General features: G+C 52.7%; 9 protein-coding genes across 9 annotated transcripts; 4 read left to right on the top strand and 5 right to left on the bottom strand.

Annotated features, from left to right (window-relative positions):
* Positions 1–290: 290 nt before the first annotated feature.
* On the bottom strand, positions 291–2070 carry Z519_05546 (uncharacterized protein; the record flags this gene model as incomplete). The annotated part of the gene is made up of 3 exons (XM_016763286.1): positions 291–872; positions 1027–1409; positions 1593–2070. 3 exons carry the CDS (start codon positions 2068–2070, stop codon positions 291–293), a joined length of 1443 nt encoding a protein of 480 aa, XP_016620899.1.
* Positions 2071–3023: 953 nt separating this feature from the next.
* On the bottom strand, positions 3024–4454 carry Z519_05545 (uncharacterized protein; the record flags this gene model as incomplete). Its single annotated transcript, XM_016763285.1, has 1 exon — positions 3024–4454. One exon carries the CDS (start codon positions 4452–4454, stop codon positions 3024–3026), a length of 1431 nt encoding a protein of 476 aa, XP_016620898.1.
* Positions 4455–4872: 418 nt separating this feature from the next.
* On the top strand, positions 4873–7792 carry Z519_05544 (uncharacterized protein; the record flags this gene model as incomplete). The annotated part of the gene is made up of 2 exons (XM_016763284.1): positions 4873–4931; positions 5032–7792. The coding sequence occupies 2 exons, from the start codon at positions 4873–4875 to the stop codon at positions 7790–7792; spliced, it is 2820 nt and encodes a 939-aa protein (XP_016620897.1).
* Positions 7793–7860: 68 nt separating this feature from the next.
* On the bottom strand, positions 7861–8529 carry Z519_05543 (uncharacterized protein; the record flags this gene model as incomplete). The annotated part of the gene is made up of 1 exon (XM_016763283.1): positions 7861–8529. One exon carries the CDS (start codon positions 8527–8529, stop codon positions 7861–7863), a length of 669 nt encoding a protein of 222 aa, XP_016620896.1.
* A 619-nt stretch (positions 8530–9148) lies between these two features.
* Z519_05542 (uncharacterized protein) lies at positions 9149–9637 on the top strand (the record flags this gene model as incomplete). The annotated part of the gene is made up of 1 exon (XM_016763282.1): positions 9149–9637. The coding sequence occupies one exon, from the start codon at positions 9149–9151 to the stop codon at positions 9635–9637; it is 489 nt and encodes a 162-aa protein (XP_016620895.1).
* Positions 9638–10654: 1017 nt separating this feature from the next.
* Positions 10655–12697, top strand: Z519_05541 (uncharacterized protein; the record flags this gene model as incomplete). The annotated part of the gene is made up of 3 exons (XM_016763281.1): positions 10655–11605; positions 11703–12563; positions 12647–12697. 3 exons carry the CDS (start codon positions 10655–10657, stop codon positions 12695–12697), a joined length of 1863 nt encoding a protein of 620 aa, XP_016620894.1.
* Positions 12698–13758: 1061 nt separating this feature from the next.
* On the bottom strand, positions 13759–14436 carry Z519_05540 (uncharacterized protein; the record flags this gene model as incomplete). The annotated part of the gene is made up of 1 exon (XM_016763280.1): positions 13759–14436. The coding sequence occupies one exon, from the start codon at positions 14434–14436 to the stop codon at positions 13759–13761; it is 678 nt and encodes a 225-aa protein (XP_016620893.1).
* A 2759-nt stretch (positions 14437–17195) lies between these two features.
* Z519_05539 (uncharacterized protein) lies at positions 17196–18686 on the bottom strand (the record flags this gene model as incomplete). The annotated part of the gene is made up of 1 exon (XM_016763279.1): positions 17196–18686. One exon carries the CDS (start codon positions 18684–18686, stop codon positions 17196–17198), a length of 1491 nt encoding a protein of 496 aa, XP_016620892.1.
* A 380-nt stretch (positions 18687–19066) lies between these two features.
* Positions 19067–19915, top strand: Z519_05538 (uncharacterized protein; the record flags this gene model as incomplete). The annotated part of the gene is made up of 1 exon (XM_016763278.1): positions 19067–19915. The coding sequence occupies one exon, from the start codon at positions 19067–19069 to the stop codon at positions 19913–19915; it is 849 nt and encodes a 282-aa protein (XP_016620891.1).
* Positions 19916–20347: the final 432 nt, after the last annotated feature.

The following is a 20347-nucleotide window of genomic DNA, read 5'->3' as shown; positions in this document are numbered from 1 at the left end:
AGAACGGCATAGAGCAAGCTCGGCTTGGTACGTAACTAGGTATCTTGCACGCGTTCGGCTACACCTCTTTGCAATTCTAGAGACCAAGAACGCCGCGTCTGCCTTCTACATATGTATAGAGTTGTGTCGACTCCGAGCATGTGATAGCCAAGACAGCACAGACTTCAAACTTGGCCCGACGTCGAATCTTTCCTCGTTCATATATATCTCCGGAGTATGAGCCACTTGGGTCCTCTTCTCTTTTCAAGCACTCCTCAAACCAGACTTCACAGGCATACAAGGATTTGTCCTTACAGCGCCCATACCCTCTCTGCCCCACTAGCATCCCTCACCCCGTACTTGTTCATGCGCCCATACCACAGCCTCAGCCCGGCCGTAACGGCGGCGACGAAGAAGCCGCAAGCCGCGCAGGTGAAGTTGCCGGTGGGATAACCCTTGTGGGCCTCGTCGGCCTTCCAGATCCACTGGGCGATGATCTGGCCGATGCCGGCGGAGCTATTGTTGAGGGCGATAGCGAAGGGGATGGTCAGGAGCGACGGCGTGTTGCAGGCGACCCAGTTGGCCATCGAGGGCGCGACGGGAAACGCTCCGCACGCTGCGAGGCACAGACAGCCGTACCGCGCGCCATATGCGTCCGGCGGCAGTAGTCCCGCGGCCAGCCAGCCCACGGCGCCGACCAGCGAGGCCAGCGTGATGTGCACGCCGCGCGCGTTGAAGTGGTCCGCACTGTACGATAGCGTGATTGCCACGACGAAGCCGACGCACCATGGCGGCACCGTCAGGAGTTGTGCGTGGATCGACGTGTAACCCAGACCGTTGACGATGGTCGGTGTGAAGAATGTGAACGAGCCTTGTGGGACGACGTCGGCGATCTGTGAGTCAGAACGGATTACATGGTCAGTCTTCCGCTGTGAGATGTCCCAAGACGACTGGCCAGACTCCGGGTCAAGAAAGGGGAGGTAGCTCCTGAGATATAACAGTGGGGGTGCTCGGGCGAAAAGAAGAAGGGAAGAAAAGAAAACTTACGTATGCAATATAATGCGCCAACATCCTCGGACTGAAGAATGTCGCAACAACCTCCTTTCTCGAAGCATGGCTCCTGAGATAGCCGCCTCCTCTTTCCTTCAACCGGTCCTCTGCGAACCGCTTGTCCGACTCGTTCAGAAACTTGGCGCGGGCAGGGTAATCAGGGAGGAAGAACAAGAAGGACGCTGAGACTAGCGTGATGATGCCCTCAATAATAAAGAGCCACCTGAATCCCTGGAGGCCGGCGGAGCCGTTGATGTGACCGACACCGTAGGCGATTGCGCCTCCGAAGGCGCCCGCCAGATTGCAGAAGGCCACGACGCAGGCGATGCGGACGGCGCGCTCGTTGAAGCGGTACCAGATCGTGATGAAGTAGACGATGCCTATGGCCAAGGAGAATTGGGAAATCAGTATTCATGGTCTTAGGATTCAGCAGGACCAACTCCAGAATGTTCCTCCAGAATGGTTTCTGTTTTTCTCAACAACAATTAAATCGGAATCAGAGGATTCTAGCATCCCTCCTGCTCCATTGAAGTCTGGGGGAAAACCGGAGCCTCGTTACCTACCTGGGAAGAAACCGGCCTCAAAGGCGCCGATCAAAAACCTCAACACAACAACGGTGGCATAGTTCTGCACGCCGGCAAACCCAATCGTCAACGCGCCCCACGCGAACAGCAGGAACGCCAGCCACAGCGACGGCCGCACCCAGTGTTTCATGACATAGTTGCTGGGCACCTCGAACAGCGTGTAGGCGAGGGAGAAGAGCGAGACGGTGACGGCGTAGCCACCCGCTGTCATGTGTGTCTGCTGCAGCAGGTCGTCGCCTGTTTCCGAGTTGAGCACCTTGGAGTTGCCGATGTTGCCCCTGTCGAGGAAGTTGAGTAGGTACACCCAACAGCACAGCGGGAGGATGCGGATGTCCAGGCGCCGATTGAGGCGTCGGTTGCGCTTTTCGTACTCGACGTGGTTGACAGCGGCATCATCTTCGCTCGACGGCGGCGATGCAATGACCAGTTTCTGTACCGACGAGGTCTTATTAAACATGGCACCATGAGAAAGGTTTGTGAGGTAATGCCGATGTACATGTATGTATGTGCTGCTTACCTCTGGGCTTGTATCCTCGCGATGCTCTGCGGGTCGTGACTTCTCCATTTTTTTTTTATCTCTCCCTCTTTCTCTCTTTCTCTCTCTTTCTTTCTTTTCCTTTATTTTCGAGATAGAGTCTGAGTTGGGGCACCTACCTGGAACCAGGAAACTCCCAATAGGCGAGAGAAGAACGGGTCAAGGAGGGGGCAGGTTGCATCTTCACTCACCTTATACCATCGGCTCCTGGTGGCATCCGTGAGAAGATCAACTTCCAACGGAACAAAACCGATCGGCAATGAGGCCGTCATGCCCGGCTCGTTCATCTTGCATCACACGTTTTGGCAGTCTGAGACAGGGTCAAGGGCCCCATGGGCCCATGGGCGAGTCGGCATATGAAAAATGAGGGACAGAAGGTGATGTGGGATGCGGTATGAAGATCAGACATGGAATGGCGTTGGTGGCGTTGTTGCTTAGTCCAAGGGAAGACTGCGGGCGGCGCGGGGAACATGGTGCGTGGATGCTCCGTACAAGGCGGAGAAAAAGACCCTATTGATGCATTGTCCATCTAATAGTGCAACCGTGAAGCCAAAGGGGCAAGGATCGAAACCCAGACCCGCTTCTCCAAATATTCCTACAAGACGGCATAACAAGTAGAAGAGTATCGGTTGGATCATCCTCTGCAAGCTGGTTGGGTCTCACAAACAGTCAGACTGTGAGCCCGGGTATTGACGTGCCGAATTGTCCATTCATCTCATGACATGTGCTGGAGAAAAACAGAAGTCAGACAAACAAACAATGATCCATCGCATGAGAACAGACACGAGGCTGCTTCATCGTACAAACACGAGCCTGTTGCATCGTACAAACACAAAACATCGCGGCGTACCCAGCTCCCAACAACCTTATCGCTCTCAAGAGTGCGCATCAGAATCTTCCTGCTCTTCCTCACTGAGGTCAACATCGTCCTCCATGCGCGCATAATCTAGTATGCCGTCATCGTATTCCCCCTCCGTCCGATGAGGGATGATGCTCTTCTCAATGCCAAAATTCCGAATGATATCCTCCCAGACGTCAAAATCAAGTGTGAAGATTGCTTGATTGCGTTGTGCCTCCTGCCTCTCTTCCAGAGTCTTGAGCTCTTCGAGACGCAGCGTCGGCAGTCCCTGGCTGTCCAGTTCCAGAGAAACCTTTCCTTCCTTGATCAGAAAGCTCACGTAAAACATGTTTTCGACTGTCTGTCCAAACGATTTTGGGTTCACGCAGAAGTTGAAAAGCGGCAAACCCCCATTGTCAGCTATTACATTCCTCCGCAGGATCTCTCGCAGGTCCTGGTCCGAAAGGTCCCCCGTTGCGTTGCAGACTTCTGCTTCTGCATTGGCTCGGCTTGTAACCATAGCATTTTGCAGAAGCCGCGCAATCTCGGTGCAGATCTCAGTAAGGCTTGCCGATTCTTGCCTCTCAAAGTCTTCGTCGCCAAGCCGAATCGGACGTACTGCTTGCGTAGATTGGGTACGGGCGTCTTGAGCCCTTCGCTGGGTTTGTTGCCGGACTTTTTTCTGAACCGATAGAGGACCAAGGAGAAAGCCAGTCAAGCAAGGACGTGAATTGTACAGGAAGCAGGCATTCTTCCCCAGATACTCCCAATTCATGGTATCGCCTTCATCGTCTTCATCCGCTTCCTGACGCCGTCTTCTCCGCCGACCTTGAGTTTGAGTGCTTGGGTCTTCATTCTGATAAGCCTTGCCTGGCTCGTTACCCTGTTTCATAAATACAATGCATTTCGTGATAAAGTCGTCCACGTCAATACAGGTTGTCCCATCACCCAGAGTCATATTGTTGATCTTTCTAGAAGACAGCTCCGCAGTTTCGAGGAGCAATCGCGAATCAATAGTGGCTTCTGAGGTTTGCTTGACATTTTTGTAAAGTTCATCTGCTTCCCTGAGAGTCTCCTCGAGGCCTTTCGAGTCAGGCCGGAGATATTCGGCCTTGGAATCGTTGAGTTTCGCGAAGAGACAGCGCAAACCCCTACGGACTTGGCGTCGTTCTTCAGGATTCTGGTCAGGATCATAGTATTGTTGGGCTGATGGGGTCTGCGATTCTTCTCCCCCTGTTCTCCTTCGCTTTCGCGAGTCGTCTGGAGTTCCGCCGGACATATGGACTGCAGGCCTCGTTCTCTTCTTTTTCCCACTTGCACGACCACGCTCGTTCTCTTTGTCGGAGCCGTACGCCTGAGTATCAGAGGAACGAGCGTGCGAGGTAGCGGGTGTATGAAGATGGGGAGAGCTCGTGAGCCTCTCGTTCTCGGTATCAGAGGAGTCTGCGGCGGTGTTTAGACGGGCCATGGTTGGCGCATTCCCAGCAGAAGCGAGGTCAGAAAGATGTCTGTTTGCTGCAGCTCTGGCTAGGTTTGGATCTAATAGGCGCTGTAGGGTTTGTCTCGACTTTGTCTATTGCTTTACTCTTGCGAGCACGCTGCATTAAAGTTATTGGATGAGGCGACAGCGAACACGTTGGACCTTAGGAGGGGTTGAGGCTCAGCGAGACGCGGCAACGTGATCCTCAACGCGATAGATACGCTAATCCAATTACGGTTAGTGCCTCAGCCTTCCTTTTATTGCCTGCCTTGTTCATCGCCTGTCCGGCTTCGCTCCTGTTGGATGTGGTTTGTGCATCGTTTGTCCATCGCTCGATGGAAACTCGCTACTTTAACAGTTTCCAAGCTTTCCACACCATGGACAGCTGCCCCTCAGACCTTCCATCATGGATACATACACCTTTGCAACCTCCCGTCAAATAGACTTCCCAGTCTGTGTCAGAATGTGAGTGTCTGGCCACCTCGCTCACAATCCTGGATCCGTCGCCCCCGTTGCCGTCAAACTCCAGACTAAGTTAAGGCCATTGGCACTAATCTGCATATAGCAACACGTTGGAGGGCAAACAGCTTTCCTTTCCGTATAGTATCTTACTGAAACACCCAGAAATACGCCACATTGGATCGGTCCAAAATACGAATTCAGAACTGTATGTGACTGCTCAGCTATGGGCCGAATCCAAACCGCTGGGTGTCTCTATGCAAACGCCCCATACATTCTTTAAGAACAACAGAACCTGGAATAAATGGCTGGAGTTGCCTGTTTTGGTCAAGGACTGCCCAGTTTCCTCACAGATTGCTATCACTATATGGGATATCTCACCCTGCCCAGAGAATGGTAGCATCGACCATGCCGTGCCATTCGGCGGCACCACCATCCCATTGTTTGATGAAGATGGCACTTTGAGGAAAGGTCGCCAAAAATGCAAAGTCTATCGCCGGAAAGCTGCCGACGGTCAATCGCCCTCCAGGACGCCACACATTCCCCGTCCAAAACGTCGGAAGCCAAATGAGCAGCCGCCTCCTCCTATTCCGGAAGAAGAGGAGCTCGAAAGGCTAGAGCAACTCTTCAAGAAACATGAAATGAACGAGATTCCTCAAAACGACTGGCTAGATCAGCTGGTCTTTCAGAATGTTGGGAAGAAAGCCCGTGATGTTGAACAAGCTGCACGAAAACGATCATCTGTCAACAGACCCTCAAAGCGCAAGTCGGCTGAGTTGATTTCCGCAGGATTGAAGGATACCGTCAACGGATACGGCGACGTTGACGCAGACAACCATTCTGACGAGGACACGGATGATGAAGAACGGTTCACTCTTTATGTCGACTTTCCCCGGTGGGATTTTCCTGTCATCTTTGAAGATTATGGCTATGAACCGTCGAAGATGATGAAAGAGTTTTCAAGTACTCCTTCGGCTTCAGCAGTGGGGGCAAAACCTCCACCGGAAGTCCGATATGGTCCAGGTATTGCTCCAGGCACGTCGGTCGTTGACGACGAGGATTACCCTGTTGTCCAAATCTTCGACCCCGAGCAGTTCCAAAAGGAAAATCCTTGTGAGAGCAAACACCGTCGGCTAGTTCGAAGCGATAGGAATGCATTTTCCGACAGTGATCAAAAGCCAAATGCCAAAATGAGAGACGAACTCAATGAGATTCTGTCGTACGGCCCTACGCAGGAACTGAGCGCTCAAGACAAGGACGTCATCTGGACGTTCCGACGACACTTGAGTCGTGATAAACGAGCTCTGACCAAAGTTGTCAAGGCGACCGATTTCACTAATCCAAATGAAGTTCGTCAACTTGTTGAACTAATTCCTAGATGGGCCAAGATTGATGTTGATGCCGCCCTCGAATTACTGGGACCGACCTATGATAACCCAGTTGTCCGTGCATACGCCGTTGACCGTCTTCGACAGGCTGGAGATGCCGAATTGCAGTTGTACCTTCTCCAACTTGTTCAAGCGCTGAAATTTGAGAAGTATGAGAGCACCGAAGAAGGTCTTCCGGCTTCGTCGTTGGCGAAATTCCTCATTGACCGCGCTGCAAACAATTTTATGCTCGGGAACTACTTGCACTGGTTCCTCATGGTCGAATGTGTTGATCAGAGCACTGACACCAGCGCTGCAAATCGAGCAGTATTTGCAAGAGTGGAGTATCATTTCATGGTGGAGATGGAAAAGCGCGATCCCAGTTTGCGCAAGACGCTATTGAGACAAGGTGAAATGATCACGATTCTATCGAGCATCAGCAAGGAGATCCGTTTCAGCAGAGCCAATCGCCTGCAGAAGATCGAGTTGCTTAAGAAGACTCTGGCTGATCCCAAGAACGAGCTCGTCAAAATCGAGCCACCAATCCCGCTGGCGCTCGATCCCGAAGTCCAAGTATGTGGGGTCTACCCTGATGAAGCCAATGTCTTCAAATCATCACTGTCGCCGTTATACTTGAGCTTGAAAATTGCATATGCCGCTGAAGGTTCGAGCGCATCGACACCACGAACGCAGACACACGGCAGGTATCCCATCATTTTCAAGACAGGTGATGATCTCCGGCAAGACCAACTCGTCATCCAAATCATTACACTCATGAACAATCTGCTCCTCAAGGAGAATCTTGACCTAAAACTCACTCCGTACCGCATTCTCGCAACCTCGCCATCAGCCGGTGCTGTCCAATTCATACCATCCACAGCTCTTTCGGTGATCTCGGCGAAGTACAAGGGGTCAGTGCTGGCCTATCTGCGTGCCAACAACCCCGACGCATCTGGACCTCTTGGCGTTCGCAAAGAGACCATGGATACATACATACGATCGTGCGCCGGGTACTGTGTAATCACGTACATTTTGGGGGTTGGCGATCGCCATCTCGACAATCTCTTGCTTCAACCATCGGGCCATTTCTTCCACATTGATTTCGGCTTCATCCTTGGACGAGATCCGAAGCCCTTTGCACCGCTCATCAAGTTGTGCAAAGAAATGGTGGAAGGGCTGGGGGGCACCACATCACCGCAGTACGCCCAGTTCAAACAATTCTGCTTCACGGCGTACACGACCCTGCGCAAGTCCAGCTCCTTGGTGCTGAACCTGTTCAGCCTGATGGTTCAGAGCTCTGTCACAGATATAAGGCTGATGGAAGAACAGATGGGAGGCATGGGCGGTGCTGTGGGTAAAGTGAGGGAAAGGTTCAATCTTGATGTCAGTGAAGAAGAGGCAGTGAGGGCATTGGACCAGGTGTTGGCAGACAGCGTCAATGCTGTTTTTGGTGTGGTAATTGATAGACTCCATGAGTTTGTGCAGGGTTGGCGGGCATGACTTGGACCTTCTGTTCCCTGTTCACCCTTGGCTTCCATGTCGGCTTTCAAACTGTCAATGGAATGGGTTTATTGCTTTGTGGCCAACTTCAACACGTCATTCGGCACATACTTTGTATTCTCCTTGTCCATCTGAATCGTCCTGAGCATCACGATTTTCTCTTCCCTGCCGACCATCTCGTCTTCAGGGAGGTACTGTTTCCAGTATCTATCGAAATATGCCTGGGGAACTCCGCAACGCAGCCCATCCTCGATGGCCTTGCGGATGAACACGATATACTCCTTCGACATGATGCCCGGCGTCGTCCGCTCGACATCCACATACGTCGTCGCTTCGACTTGTCCATATTGCTCACCACCCCCCGTTGCTGCCGGCTCGACCACCTTCCCTTGAGAATCGAGTTCGATTCTACGAACTTTGACCTTACGCTTCACGTGCCACCAGTCGATTTCCTCGCTCTTGTCCAGCGCCGCTTCGTGCTGCGCAGTAAGGAAGTGCAGCGTCCCGTAGACGACATCGTCACAATCCCCAGTGGGCACAATGTTCCCGAAGCCGGACTCGGCGATGATGAATTTCCAGCCCTCCAGCGCTGCGAGGCCGACGTATAGGCTCCCGGGACAGCGTTGTTGGAGGGTGCGCGGGGACAGGTTGGAGGCGAAGCCAAAGTAGAGACAGCTGAAGGGGGGAAGGTTGGAAGTCTCTTCTGCGGGCGGTGCGTTGGAGGTTTTGGTCTCCATTTTTTGGGTGGTTTAGGATTGTTGGATCTTACCAGTAACGACGATGTATCGATGCGGCAGGGAGAGCCCACGAACCCAACTTATGCTGGTCTATCAAGTGGACTTCTGGCGTTCTTGAAGGACATGAAATGCGATGCTTTTCCAATTATCACTAATCATAGAGTGGAATGAGCAGGGCATCCCAAGTGATTCCCCAGCTCTATGGTATGTTTTGGGTGGTAAGATCAATATTGTCTTCAATAATGGCCTCTCCGCTCGTCCGCTGATGTGAGTAGGAGGCAAGTTTCCTATGCCGCGTGACTCGGCTGAATACCTAGGTGGTAGGCACCTACACTAGGTGGCTGAGGGTCGGAGGCGACATGTATACACGTTGCGATGTTGATGCCAAAGCTGTTAGTTGTTTGCAGCAAGCGAGGCAGGAAATTCAAGGCGGGGTTCATTTCTCATTCCTCATTCTCAGTTCTCCGCACCCATCATCGCCTTCCATCGCCTCACATGTCGACATGAATACAACCGCGACAACCCATTCCTCAGCAAGAAGATTCACCGAGGATTACGGTAGCTACCTTCTCTAACTTCTCCTTACAAGCTATCCACGACTCGCTCGCACTCCAACAAAATGTCGGCCGAATCCCAACCCATCTCAGCAGAGCGCTTTGCTCTGGCTATTCAAGACCTTCCCGCCGAGAACTTGTACTCCAAAGCTCAGGAGATCGAAAATTCGATTGCGCATCTCGAACGCTCAAATCGGCAGCTTCAAGAATACATCGATAGTATCAGATCAGACACTAGCCTGCCGGAAAGCACGAGGCAAGAGGGGGACAAAGACTGCGCGGACGCCATCCAAGAGAACCATATCGTGATCGAACGACAAAGGGAGAGGGTAGAGCTGTTGAAACGTGAAGTGGAGAGAAGGGGAGGGAAATGGCACGAAGCTGACACCAATGGGAAGTTGAACGGTGCTCCAGAAGAGGCGGCAACAAGTTCAACGGAGACGGAGCGGATTGCAGGTGGAAGATTGACGGACGAGGAGTTAAGGCGACAAATGATGGATCGGTTCGGAGGCGGCGACGACGATGATGACAACGAGGACGGAATGCATTTATGACCAACTATCTGAAGTGGAAATGGTCGAGGATGTGACACCGCTGTCGCTCGACAGTCAGCGTGTCGACGCCATCCACGCATTTCCGCAAACATGGTCAAAGACAGAGAAACATGCCCGTCGCAGTCACGGAATTATCTCCTTGCGACTACAGAACACTCATATCCTAGCGCATTATCGACACACCTCTACACCCTCTCGAGACGCAGAACAATTGTACAAAGGCCGCATCATCTTGCACAGAGGACATGATCAATGACGGCTCCGGACGTCTGCAGATACGCTGTTGAAGCGGAGCCGCGGAGTACCCAGCATCCTAAAAATGTGTCCAACACACCCAGAAACTAGTCGATTGGCAGATATGCTGGACAACTACGGAGTTCTGGGCGAAGTTGCCTTGTTCGTTCTGGTGTTCGGAGCACAATTTGAAGGAGTCAGGCCAGGAGATGCATGTGGCAAGGCAACTAACTGGGTCTCGACCGTGATTACTATTCAGATATGGGCTGCAAAAGGGCAGGCAAGGCAAGTCGGAACCAGAACGAACCGACTGGCTGACAAACCAGGGATGCAAAGGGATCTTCATGCCTCGAGCACATGCAAGGCTGCGGGTCAGGACCTTGAGATCCAACGCCGGCGGCTCGGCAATCTCCACTCCCGCGTCATAGACTCGATTGATTATCGAATGCACGATTCGAGATCTCTTCGTCTACTTCTCGATCCCGGATACTTCACATACCGATTCAATCACAATCAGCAGCTTCTCATTCGCTTTCTGGTCCCCGAGGTCGCTTCTGAGCCTGTTTGTTCCATGCATGGAGGTCTGTTCGCGCTCTGGTTAAGGGGTTATGTTGACGTCCGGCCCAAGTCGGATGCATCGATTTCCATTATGAAGCCTCGAGGGTGTGCAACCTGCAATGATGTCTATTAAGTTTGATTTATCTTCTTCCCCCAGCCATCCGTACTTCAAACATGGTTCTCTGAACCTGGATATTCGTGCTGTGCGCTTGCCACTTAAGCAACATGGAGGACCTCTTCCGGGATACGGTTGTCGGACAGATACTACGGCTTGTTACAGGTAGACGGATTCTCCAATACCCCGAGGAGCGCGATCCTTCAATATGGCAGAGATATCTTAATGTTGAGAAGTCGGCCAACATGGCTATTCATGGCAGCACGGCTCCTCCTCAACAAGGAGAAAAGGAACTTCCTAGCACATCTTCCTCTGGCCCAGCCACACCTCCGACGGAAGAGAAGGAGCAGCAACAGGGCACATCACCATATTACGACCAGGCTGCGATCCCAGCCGAGGCCGAGGAACAACTGGCCCTGCAATCCGCCTCTCAACACACGATTCCCAATCTGCACACGATTTCTCGTCGTTCGTCAGGCTCGGCGTCGACAGCCAACGAGGTCGAATATGTCCCGGTCAATACTCTGAGTGGCACAAGAGTCGACCCCGAGAAGGGACGGAATGCAGACATTGTGGACTGGTATGGTTCGGACGACCCAGAAAATCCCCGAAACTGGAGCCGAATTAAGAAGACCTGGGTCACTTTTGAGATCTGCCTGTTGACCTTTTCCGTCTACATTGGCTCCTCAATCTATACGGCCGGTATCTTGGACGTGAGCAGAGTCTTTGGAGTCAGTCGTGTCGCTGCCACTCTGGGCCTTACCTTGTTTGTACTGGGCTATGGAGTTGGCCCAATGTTTCTAAGTCCCCTGTCCGAATTGCCGCAGACCGGCAGAGGACCGATTTATATTGGAACTCTCGCGCTCTTCGTCATCCTGCAAATCCCTACTGCTTTGGCGACCAATTTCGGCATGCTGCTGGCGTTCCGCTTCATCACAGGTTTCGTGGGATCACCTCCCCTCGCCACCGGAGGCGCCACAATTGGAGACATGTATTCTCCGGCCAAAAGAACATATGGTATGGCCGTATGGGGCATTGGAGCCGTGTGTGGTCCCGTCATGGTGAGTTCATCTCCTCTTCCCAAAGACCATGTTCGAGTCCGAATTCGTCATTGTTGCTGTGCCCCCAATGCCGGTATACGCTAACAAGTACTTGCAGGGTCCTCTAGTTGGGGGCTTCGCAGCAGAATCAGAAGGGTGGACTTGGACAATTTGGGAGTTGATGTGGCTCTCCGGATTCACCTTGCTCCTCCTGCTGTTCCTGCTGCCGGAGACGTCTTCGGCCAACATTCTCTACCGGCGCACGATGCGCCTTCGCAAGTTGACGGGCAACCATAAACTCATGTGCGAACCCCAACTGATCGGCGAACAAATGACACCGAGGGAAATTATGATGATGACTCTGGTCCGCCCTTTTCTCTTCTGCTTTACGGAACCTATGGTCTTCTTGCTGAACATGTACATCGCTCTCATTTACGGGCTGCTGTACATCTGGTTCGAGAGTTTTCCCATCGTATTCAGCGGGATCTATGGCTTCAGTCTGGGTCTCGAGGGAACTGCGTTTCTGGGCATTCTCATTGGCGTCTTGATCACGCTCCCACCTTTTATCTGGTACCAGCGGAAATACATTGAGCCCAAATTCAACGAGGAAGGCGAGCTGCGACCGGAGTGGCGCCTTCCACCTTCCTTCGTCGGCGCCTTTGCCATTCCAATCTGCCTGTTCTGGTTCGGCTGGTCTGCCCGGTCCGACATTCATTGGATCATGCCCATCATCGGGACGGCCTGGTTCTCTGTCGGTGCGTTCTTGCTCTTCAACTCGGTGCTCAATTACCTGGCGGACGCGTATCCCGCGTACGCGGCGAGCGTGCTGGCCGGCAACGACTTCTTCCGGTCCTCCTTCGGCGCGGCGTTTCCGCTGTTCGCGACGGCCATGTACGAGAACCTTGGAGTCGGCTGGGCGAGCTCAACGTTGGGGTTTCTTGCCATTACCTTTATTCCTATCCCTTTCTTCTTGTTCAAGGTGAGTTGGGGTTTATCTCCTTTCCCCTTTTCTCTTCTTGACGGGAGCCTGGTCCGGTGCTGACTGAACACAACGCGACGCAGTATGGGGAGCGACTGCGAATGAAGAGCACATATGCTCAGAAGAATTATTAAAATAATAGAGAAGCGTGGCCGGATTCCATGGTGAGGAAGGAAGGGAGAAGACGCTGCAAGAGATGGATATGGCGCGGCATTTGATGACAGTGATAGATACCCCTCCTCTCGTGTATCCCTGGTTGCAATCAGATTTACCCTGGCGTTGACTGTTGAGAGGCTGGTGATAGACGGGGATCGTTGTATACAAGAAATCTACCGATACACCTGGGTGGGCGGGCCAGTTCTCTCCTCTCGGCTAATGATACATGCGCAGCCTCTGCCTACATCAGACCTTTTATTCTTATTTTCTTTTCAAGTGCTTTTTCCGCATGGTTGAAGTCGGATCTGGATTCTGCATGCGTGCCCATACACGCGGAAATCTCGAGCCACAATGGCGACCGGGAACGACAGTAGCGGCTTTGGACTTGTTTCCTTTGAACTCGCGTTGATTTTGCCTAGCTAGGTTTCGAGGGGTTTGGCGTGTCCTTATATGTCATTATATCGATAGACGTATATGTATGCGCTATGTACTATGCTACTTATGTTCGTATGAGTCGTCTTTGAATTTATCATTATCATCATTTCATTCCCCGGGGCCTTCGTGTACAAAGAAAGAAAAATGGGGAGTGCCGTTGGAGCTTGTGATGGTTTATTTTTTTTGGGGTCTTTTTCATACTTTTTTTTCATTTTCATTTTTTTCCTTCTTTTTCCTTTTTGAGACGTTCGAAAGGTCGAAGGAACAATTTAGGTGGCGATCCTCGCCACGTTGGTCGGTCTTGTTCTTGTGTTCGAAGTCGAAGTCGCTTTATAGATAGATCGGTAGATAGTGGTTTTCGTTTTTTGTTCCTTTTTTGGGTTATGGTTTCTCCTTTTTCGTTAATGGTGAGTTGGCTGGAACAAAGGAGACGTTGGGACCCGACACGCTGACGGGGCCAGTTTTCGTATTTAGTGCCTTCAACAGGGGACTCTTCTTCTGCTCCCTTCCCTCGTGAGATTCGTTTCATCGAACTCGATCATTTCCTGCAGTCATCTACCTATTGTTGGCTGTCCATACCACTTGGCCATGTATGCTGCACACCTCAGACTTTGGTGGTGTTGAAGACATAGCCCGCAAAAACAGCCGTGACTTTGACGCTGTCGTAGAACCCAATGACTTCGACAATCTTCCGGGCGCCCGTGTCGTCCAGCTCTGTCCTCATCAGCCACGCATACTGCATGTCGTAGTTTGCACCGTTCTTGCCCACTACGCCCTGACTCCGCCAGTTCACCGTCGCCCAGTCGCCGTCGGCAAAGATGTGCTCGACAATCGGCACGGGGAGGGTCACCAGCACGTCTCGCAAGGGTGTGAGCACTTTGTCAATGTAGACCTGTTTGCCATTGTATGTGCCCGCGATCGGACTGCTTCCGGTAACCGTCCACACCAGGTCGTCGGACAGGGCAGCGGCGAAAGATGTTCCGAAATTGTCCAGCGCGACAGCTGTGAACAGGGACTCGACGAATGACCGGGTGGCCTCGGTTGTGCTGTTGACACACTTGTGTGGGAATGGATGGGCTTCTGCCATCATGAAGCCCAGTCCTGCTGGCGCTGAATGTTTCGTCAATCGCGTATCAGTATCTCGTTGGTGTTGATGGTGGATGCCGTAAGAATCGTGATGCAAGTTGCCGTTGCTGTAGGACGAGGACCAAAAGGATAGCAGGAGTTGCAGAACGGTGATAAACCAAACGGCCGCTCGGGCCGGGGACAGCAGCTTGGGCATGTTTCCAACCCGGGGGCACCCCGGCTGGCGCTGGGGAAAACCAGGCCCTTCCAGTGGTGCTGAGCTCCGGCATTATATACCTGTGGCATTGCCTCACACGTTCCTCCTTCCCTCCTCTTTCAGACTCTTCCAGAGTTCCTTCTCCAGCTAGGACTTCACCGACAATTGTGACACGTGGTGGACAGCAAAGCAAGCGCGCTCGCTAATAGCGCCAGGAGCCCTAGGTTGTGCATTGGTCCGGTACCTAGGCAGACTTTGGTGTCGGTGAAAGGCAAGGGCCGTCGCGTGGAGGGTCCCTGATGTTCTAGCGGACATTGGCGAGCTTGTTGTACCGGGTATTTGCCTAATCGTCCCAGGTGCATAGCAAGTAGTCGGTTAGTTGATTTGTACTCAAATGCCTAGAGTCATCCAGGTCAAGGTCAAAAGTTGTGTGGATGATGTTGCTCGCAGCTCAACCCGGGTTGGGATGATGGTACGACGTACTCGGTACCTAATGCCGCAATGCGCAGGGTTGCGGGAGTCGGCTCGTCAGGTGAGAGATCAATGATCAATTATTTGGGTGTCTTGGCGCGGCTTAGGCGATAGCTGCAAGCACTCTCTTCTTCTGTCTCTCGTAAAACACCGACACACCTACCTAACTACCACGTACTCGGTACCTAGGTGCCCAGTAGGAAAACAAGGATCCCCTTCTCCCCCGCTCTTATGCAATTCCAGGCTATTGCTCGACTCGAGAGTGTGACCATTTGGCGCACACCATGCTTTGCACTGACTCCTCGTCAAGAAAGCTGACCATTCTAGTCATTGGCGGGGATTGGCTAGAGCAAGTCAACCTTCCGAGCAGCTGTCAGACCTCGTTGACCAAGCGACGTGGGCCAGATTTCCCAATCCTGATTAAACAAAGGCCCCCAACTAATATAGCAGAGCTTCTGGGAGTGTTGTCGGGATTCATCAGGGCTGTTGAGGTAGCTCTCCTGTCCGCGATAGCTTTCTTCAGGTCCCTCGCCACGCCATCTCGCTATCGAGAATATACGGATTGCCAGGAATCTTTCTATTAGTTTTCGGCAGCCGAACAACCTGGCGTGTAGAAACACAAGTTCTTGGAAAGCTGGACGACACCGAAACAATGGAAATCAAGAAATCTGACCACCTTTTCTTGTCTCAGCATTGACCACGATGAACTGACGGATCCTAGACTGCCATTGTGGCCCGGATTGCCATGACGGGTTTGTCACTGGACGACCTTTGTTGCTCGCATTGGGTCTCTCGTGGCTTTTTGGTATTCAGCCTTACCTCTGCTCTCATGGCAGTGTTCTATGCGACCACCCAGCAACGAACAGTGGTACGCCTCTTGACCATTTAGCAGGTCTGATCGTGGATCCATGGAGGCAGCATATCCGAAAGCTTGCGAATCATTCCCGGATTTGATAAAATCGTGAATACCATCCTTGCAATACTTGCGAAGATCTTTATCGTAATTATTATGTCGATCAGGACCGAAATTTCAATATCAGGATCCCGCAGGATCCCAAAGACCTAGAATTTGATACCCTGCCAATCAACAATCCGCAGCAGATTCTCGAGCGTATGATAATAAAGGGATGCTTCGCACCATCAGTGACCGCTGTAATGACACTATCCGCGCCGCAGATGGTGCTCACTGCATCGCTACTGCCCACATCCGGACGTCGCTTGGGCTAGGAAACTCCAGGAAGCCAACGAGAAAGGGTCGGCAGCAACAGGGTCAACAGCGACAGTGTCAACAACGACAGCGCCAATGACGACAGCACCGGCAACATCGGCAAGTCCAACACAGACAGCAGCACAAATGTCGCCATCTCCAAGAGCTCTGGAATCAGCTCGAGCAGATCCGGAAGCCACAAGGCCCATATAACCGTCGCTGCCAAGTTGAGCAAGAGTACGGAGCTGATAACTTCGTAAGATTTGGAAATAGGTATGCAGCTACAGCCTCTAGTCTACAAACTGCTCGCAGAACTGCGGTGGTGACTATTATTAGGATGTTTGACACTGTTTCGACAGTCGACGTCGAACTCTACGAAAAATTCAGGGGACAGCTTGCGGCGTTGGGGCGTCTGGCAATGGGCGAATGACGAATTGCAGCTCTCCGTTCGTGTTAATGCGAAATATTTGTGGCCTGTGTATGATAGAAAAAGACCTCGTGCACAAGAAATCTAGCGAACGATGGTGAGAGCCGGAAAGAACTGGAGTACAGCTCTCGACGTTGAAAGACTGCATTACTTGTGGTTGATCTGTTTCATTGCATCCTACTAAAGTCGAATGGGTCCAGAAAATGGCGAAAAAGGCATTGGTTTGTTTGGACATAAGCTCTACGAGCTCCTCCGAAGATTTCTTCGTCTCATAAACAAGAACCGAAGCCTTTCACATTCCATTTCATTGGACCTCTTGCTTCGCAAAAATGGCTGTTAGCAGCTCACAGAGGTTGCGTCTGATGGTGGCTTAAACAACGGCTACAATTTCCCAAGAGTGGGATCTGGAAGTTCAAATTTCCAGCAGCTCCGCTAGACTACCCTGGGGCAGGCTATGTGATTGATGGAAGCCTGCAAAGGCACCTATACCTGATGATCAGAGGGGAGTTGAAAGATTTCGCTGGGTGACCCCAGCCACTCGAATGATGACTGTGAGGTAGCAGCCAGGCGCTGTCTGACACAGAGGGAAGGAGATCAACCCGTGTTAGAACCTTCAGAGATGGATACATCGTTGTGTTAACCCCAGGTAAGCAATCACCCGTACCTTGCATTCTCACTCTCCTCGTCGAACCACGCAGGGGGGATGCCATAATTGATCACGGTGCTCTTGACCTTTGTGTAGCTCTCATAGGCTTCTACGCCGTTCTCCTTTCCCATTCCGCTCTCTTTGAACCCTCCCCACGGTGACGAGGGATCGTTCAAGTGATGCCCGTTGATCCAGATAATGCCGGCGTCAATCTTTTCCGCCATCCGGTGTGCCTGCGAGATGTCGTTCGTCCAGACCGACGCTCCCAACGCAAAGTGGCTATCATTGGCTATGCGAATGATGTCCTCCTCGGACTCGCATCTGACGAGCGCAATGACCGGACCGAAGACTTCATTGCAGGATAGGTCGGAGCCGTGGCGTGTTTCGATAATAGTGGGCTCGAAGAAAAACCCCTTGCCGGCCACTGTGGTCGCGTTGCCGCCGCAGAGGATCTTTCCGCCCTCCTTTACGGCACGGTCCACGAAAGCGGTACATCTCGCCTGAGCGGCCTCCGAGATAACCGCTCCAATCTGTGTCTGTGATTCCTGTGGATCGCCTATCCGCAGGGCTTTGACTCGGCTCTGCAACAACACCGCAAATCGATCGTAAATATCGGTATGGACTAGCAGACGACTCCCAGTCACACAAGTCTGACCACTAGCAATGAAACTAGCGAAGAGTGCGGCCCTGACGGCGTGCCCGACATCCAGACTCGGGAGAAGACATACCGGGGCTTTCCCACCTAACTCAGCTGTTATCGGGATCATGTTTTCTCCAGCTCTCGACGCAATAGCCCGGTACGTGGCAATTCCGCCGGTCAGATCGATCTTCGCCACCAAGGGATTCTCACACAAGAATTTGCCCGTGTCACGTCCATAGCCGCATACGATCTGCAGGGTTCCATCTGGCAGTCCAGCCTCCTGAAACAAAGCCCCGAGCCTTAGGACCGACAACGGCGCAAGCTCGGATGGTTTGACCACCACCACATTTCCCGCCGCAAGGGCCGCTGCCATCTTCTTCGTCGCTATGAGAAGGGGGTGGTTCCAGGGCGTAATCTGCACCACCACGCCGAGCGGCAGGCGGGTGAGGGTATTGATGACCGGTCCCTTGAATGGCGTGACCCGTCCCTCGTGGACACGAGCCAATGATGCAAAGTACTCCAACCACTCCGGTATACGTGCCAACTGGGCACGCATCTCACGGATAGGCCGACCTGTCTGCTGCGTCTCCAACTCGACGAACTCTGGGATCCGTGATCGCAGCAGGGCTGCCGCTCTGGACAGAACAGAGTATCGCTCCGAAGCGTCTGCCTTTGACCATCTGCCACGGCGGAAGGTGAGCAAAGAGTCTGAGATGATGGCGTCGATGGCTTCCCGCGACGTAGCGTCTACAGTGCCAATCGTGGACTCGGTCGCTGGATTGATGACCTGTATTCGTTCGGCGGCCGGGAGCGTATGCACGCCGTCGACCCAGTTAGATGTATGCAGAAAGCCGGCCATAGTTGGGGATGGACACGTTGAGGAACTGCTACAATAGGGACCTTGTACTGTGTCAACCGTGTTGGTCGTGGTCAAACAGCAGCAGCTCACTCCCGATTGTGATAAGGCTTTGCTATCCTGGAATGGGCAGAGGGCAACGCCGCCCTATGCTCACCCCTCACTCACCAACAAACGTTCCGCCTTCCCGTTAGAAGAGAGTTTCTCAGTCACCAGAGAAGATGGAACCAAGTATATTTTCCATCGGGCAGATAAAAGCCTGCTGGGGCTTGGCGACCGGGACTTGCCACTAATGGGGAAAAAAATGAAAGAAATCAACTTCGTTCCGCCCGCTCCAACAACCCTCCGGCATTGCATTGGCACTTCCACCAGCTCCTTCAATAATGACAGAGTCCAACCCTCTCATTCTCTACGACATCTCTTCGTCCATACAACCCCGCTCCTACGCACCCAATCCCTCCAAAGCCCGTCTCGCCCTCAGCTTCAAGCGTGTGCCCTTCAAGACGACCTGGGTTGACATCCTCGACATCCCTGACGTCCGCAAGAGGCTCTGCTGCCCCGCAGTCCGGAAGCTTGACGATGGCTCCGACTTCTACACGCTGCCCATGCTGCAGAATCTGGCCTCGGGCAAGTTCGTTGGCGACTCGTTCGACATCGCGAACTATCTGGAGGATACCTTCCCAGACTGTGGCGGCTGCCTTTTCCCCCTAGACTCAACCCGCACTGGACTCGACTACGAGAGCCCGAACAAGGATACGGTATTCTTCGCGCCCCTGACTAGCAGAGAGGGGTCCCAGAACGGGGCCTACGCAAGGTTCAACGTGCATGTCGACGCTACCTTCTCTGCCCACGTGGTCCTCGTCGCCCAGTACATGCCCCTCCCCCCGAACACGGCCGAGGCCATAAAAGCCCTCTTTGTCAAGCGGGCGCACTTGAGCTCTTGGGATGATGTCTGCGTCCAAGGAAAGGTAAGAGAGCAGATCAGGGCGGCGTTCAAGGTCGCGCTCAAGTCACTGGCCGACCTGTTCATGGTCCACGAAACGGGACCGTACCTGGAAGGCAAACAGGCTAACTATGCCGACCTGATTGTGGGCGGGTGGCTGAACATGCTCTCCGCCACCATGCCCGAGGAGGAGTGGAAGGACTTCAGGACGTGGCACAATGGAGTCTTTGCCCGGCTGCATGATGCCTTGCAGGAGAACTGTTTCGAGTGCAAAATAGAGAAATGCTGAACCGGGAACTGTCAAGCTGATCACGTAAATGGCCGTTCAGCCTGTTCCTGATCAACTGTTGTTGTACATCTACCCCTTCAGCGATGTCCCACCTGTTTATACAGACATGTGGGTCTTTGCTAGGAAAAGGCATTCCTGAACATAGCTTTGGTTGGTAAGCAACTGCCCAGCCTGGCGCTATAGAGTGGTTTGAGAACGACGTCTGTATACGCGGTGAGAACCACTGTGATCACCACTACCACACCCCAGCACACCCACAACCAATCTATCTGGCTACGCTAGTGCCTTGGCTGAATGCCAAAAGGGAGCCCGAGTAACGCCCCAGCAAGAATAGAGGTCAGAGGAAGACCTTGATGTCAAAGCTCGAAGAGGTCGATAGCTAGATTACCCGCGAGCGACAAAGCTTAAATCTAATTACCATGAACGGTTTGA

This window comes from Cladophialophora bantiana (genome assembly GCF_000835475.1).
Source record: "Cladophialophora bantiana CBS 173.52 unplaced genomic scaffold supercont1.7, whole genome shotgun sequence".
Lineage (NCBI taxonomy): Eukaryota > Fungi > Ascomycota > Eurotiomycetes > Chaetothyriales > Herpotrichiellaceae > Cladophialophora > Cladophialophora bantiana.
The sequence above is the reverse complement of the archived record's forward strand: the minus strand, read 5'-3'. Positions and strand labels throughout refer to the sequence as shown.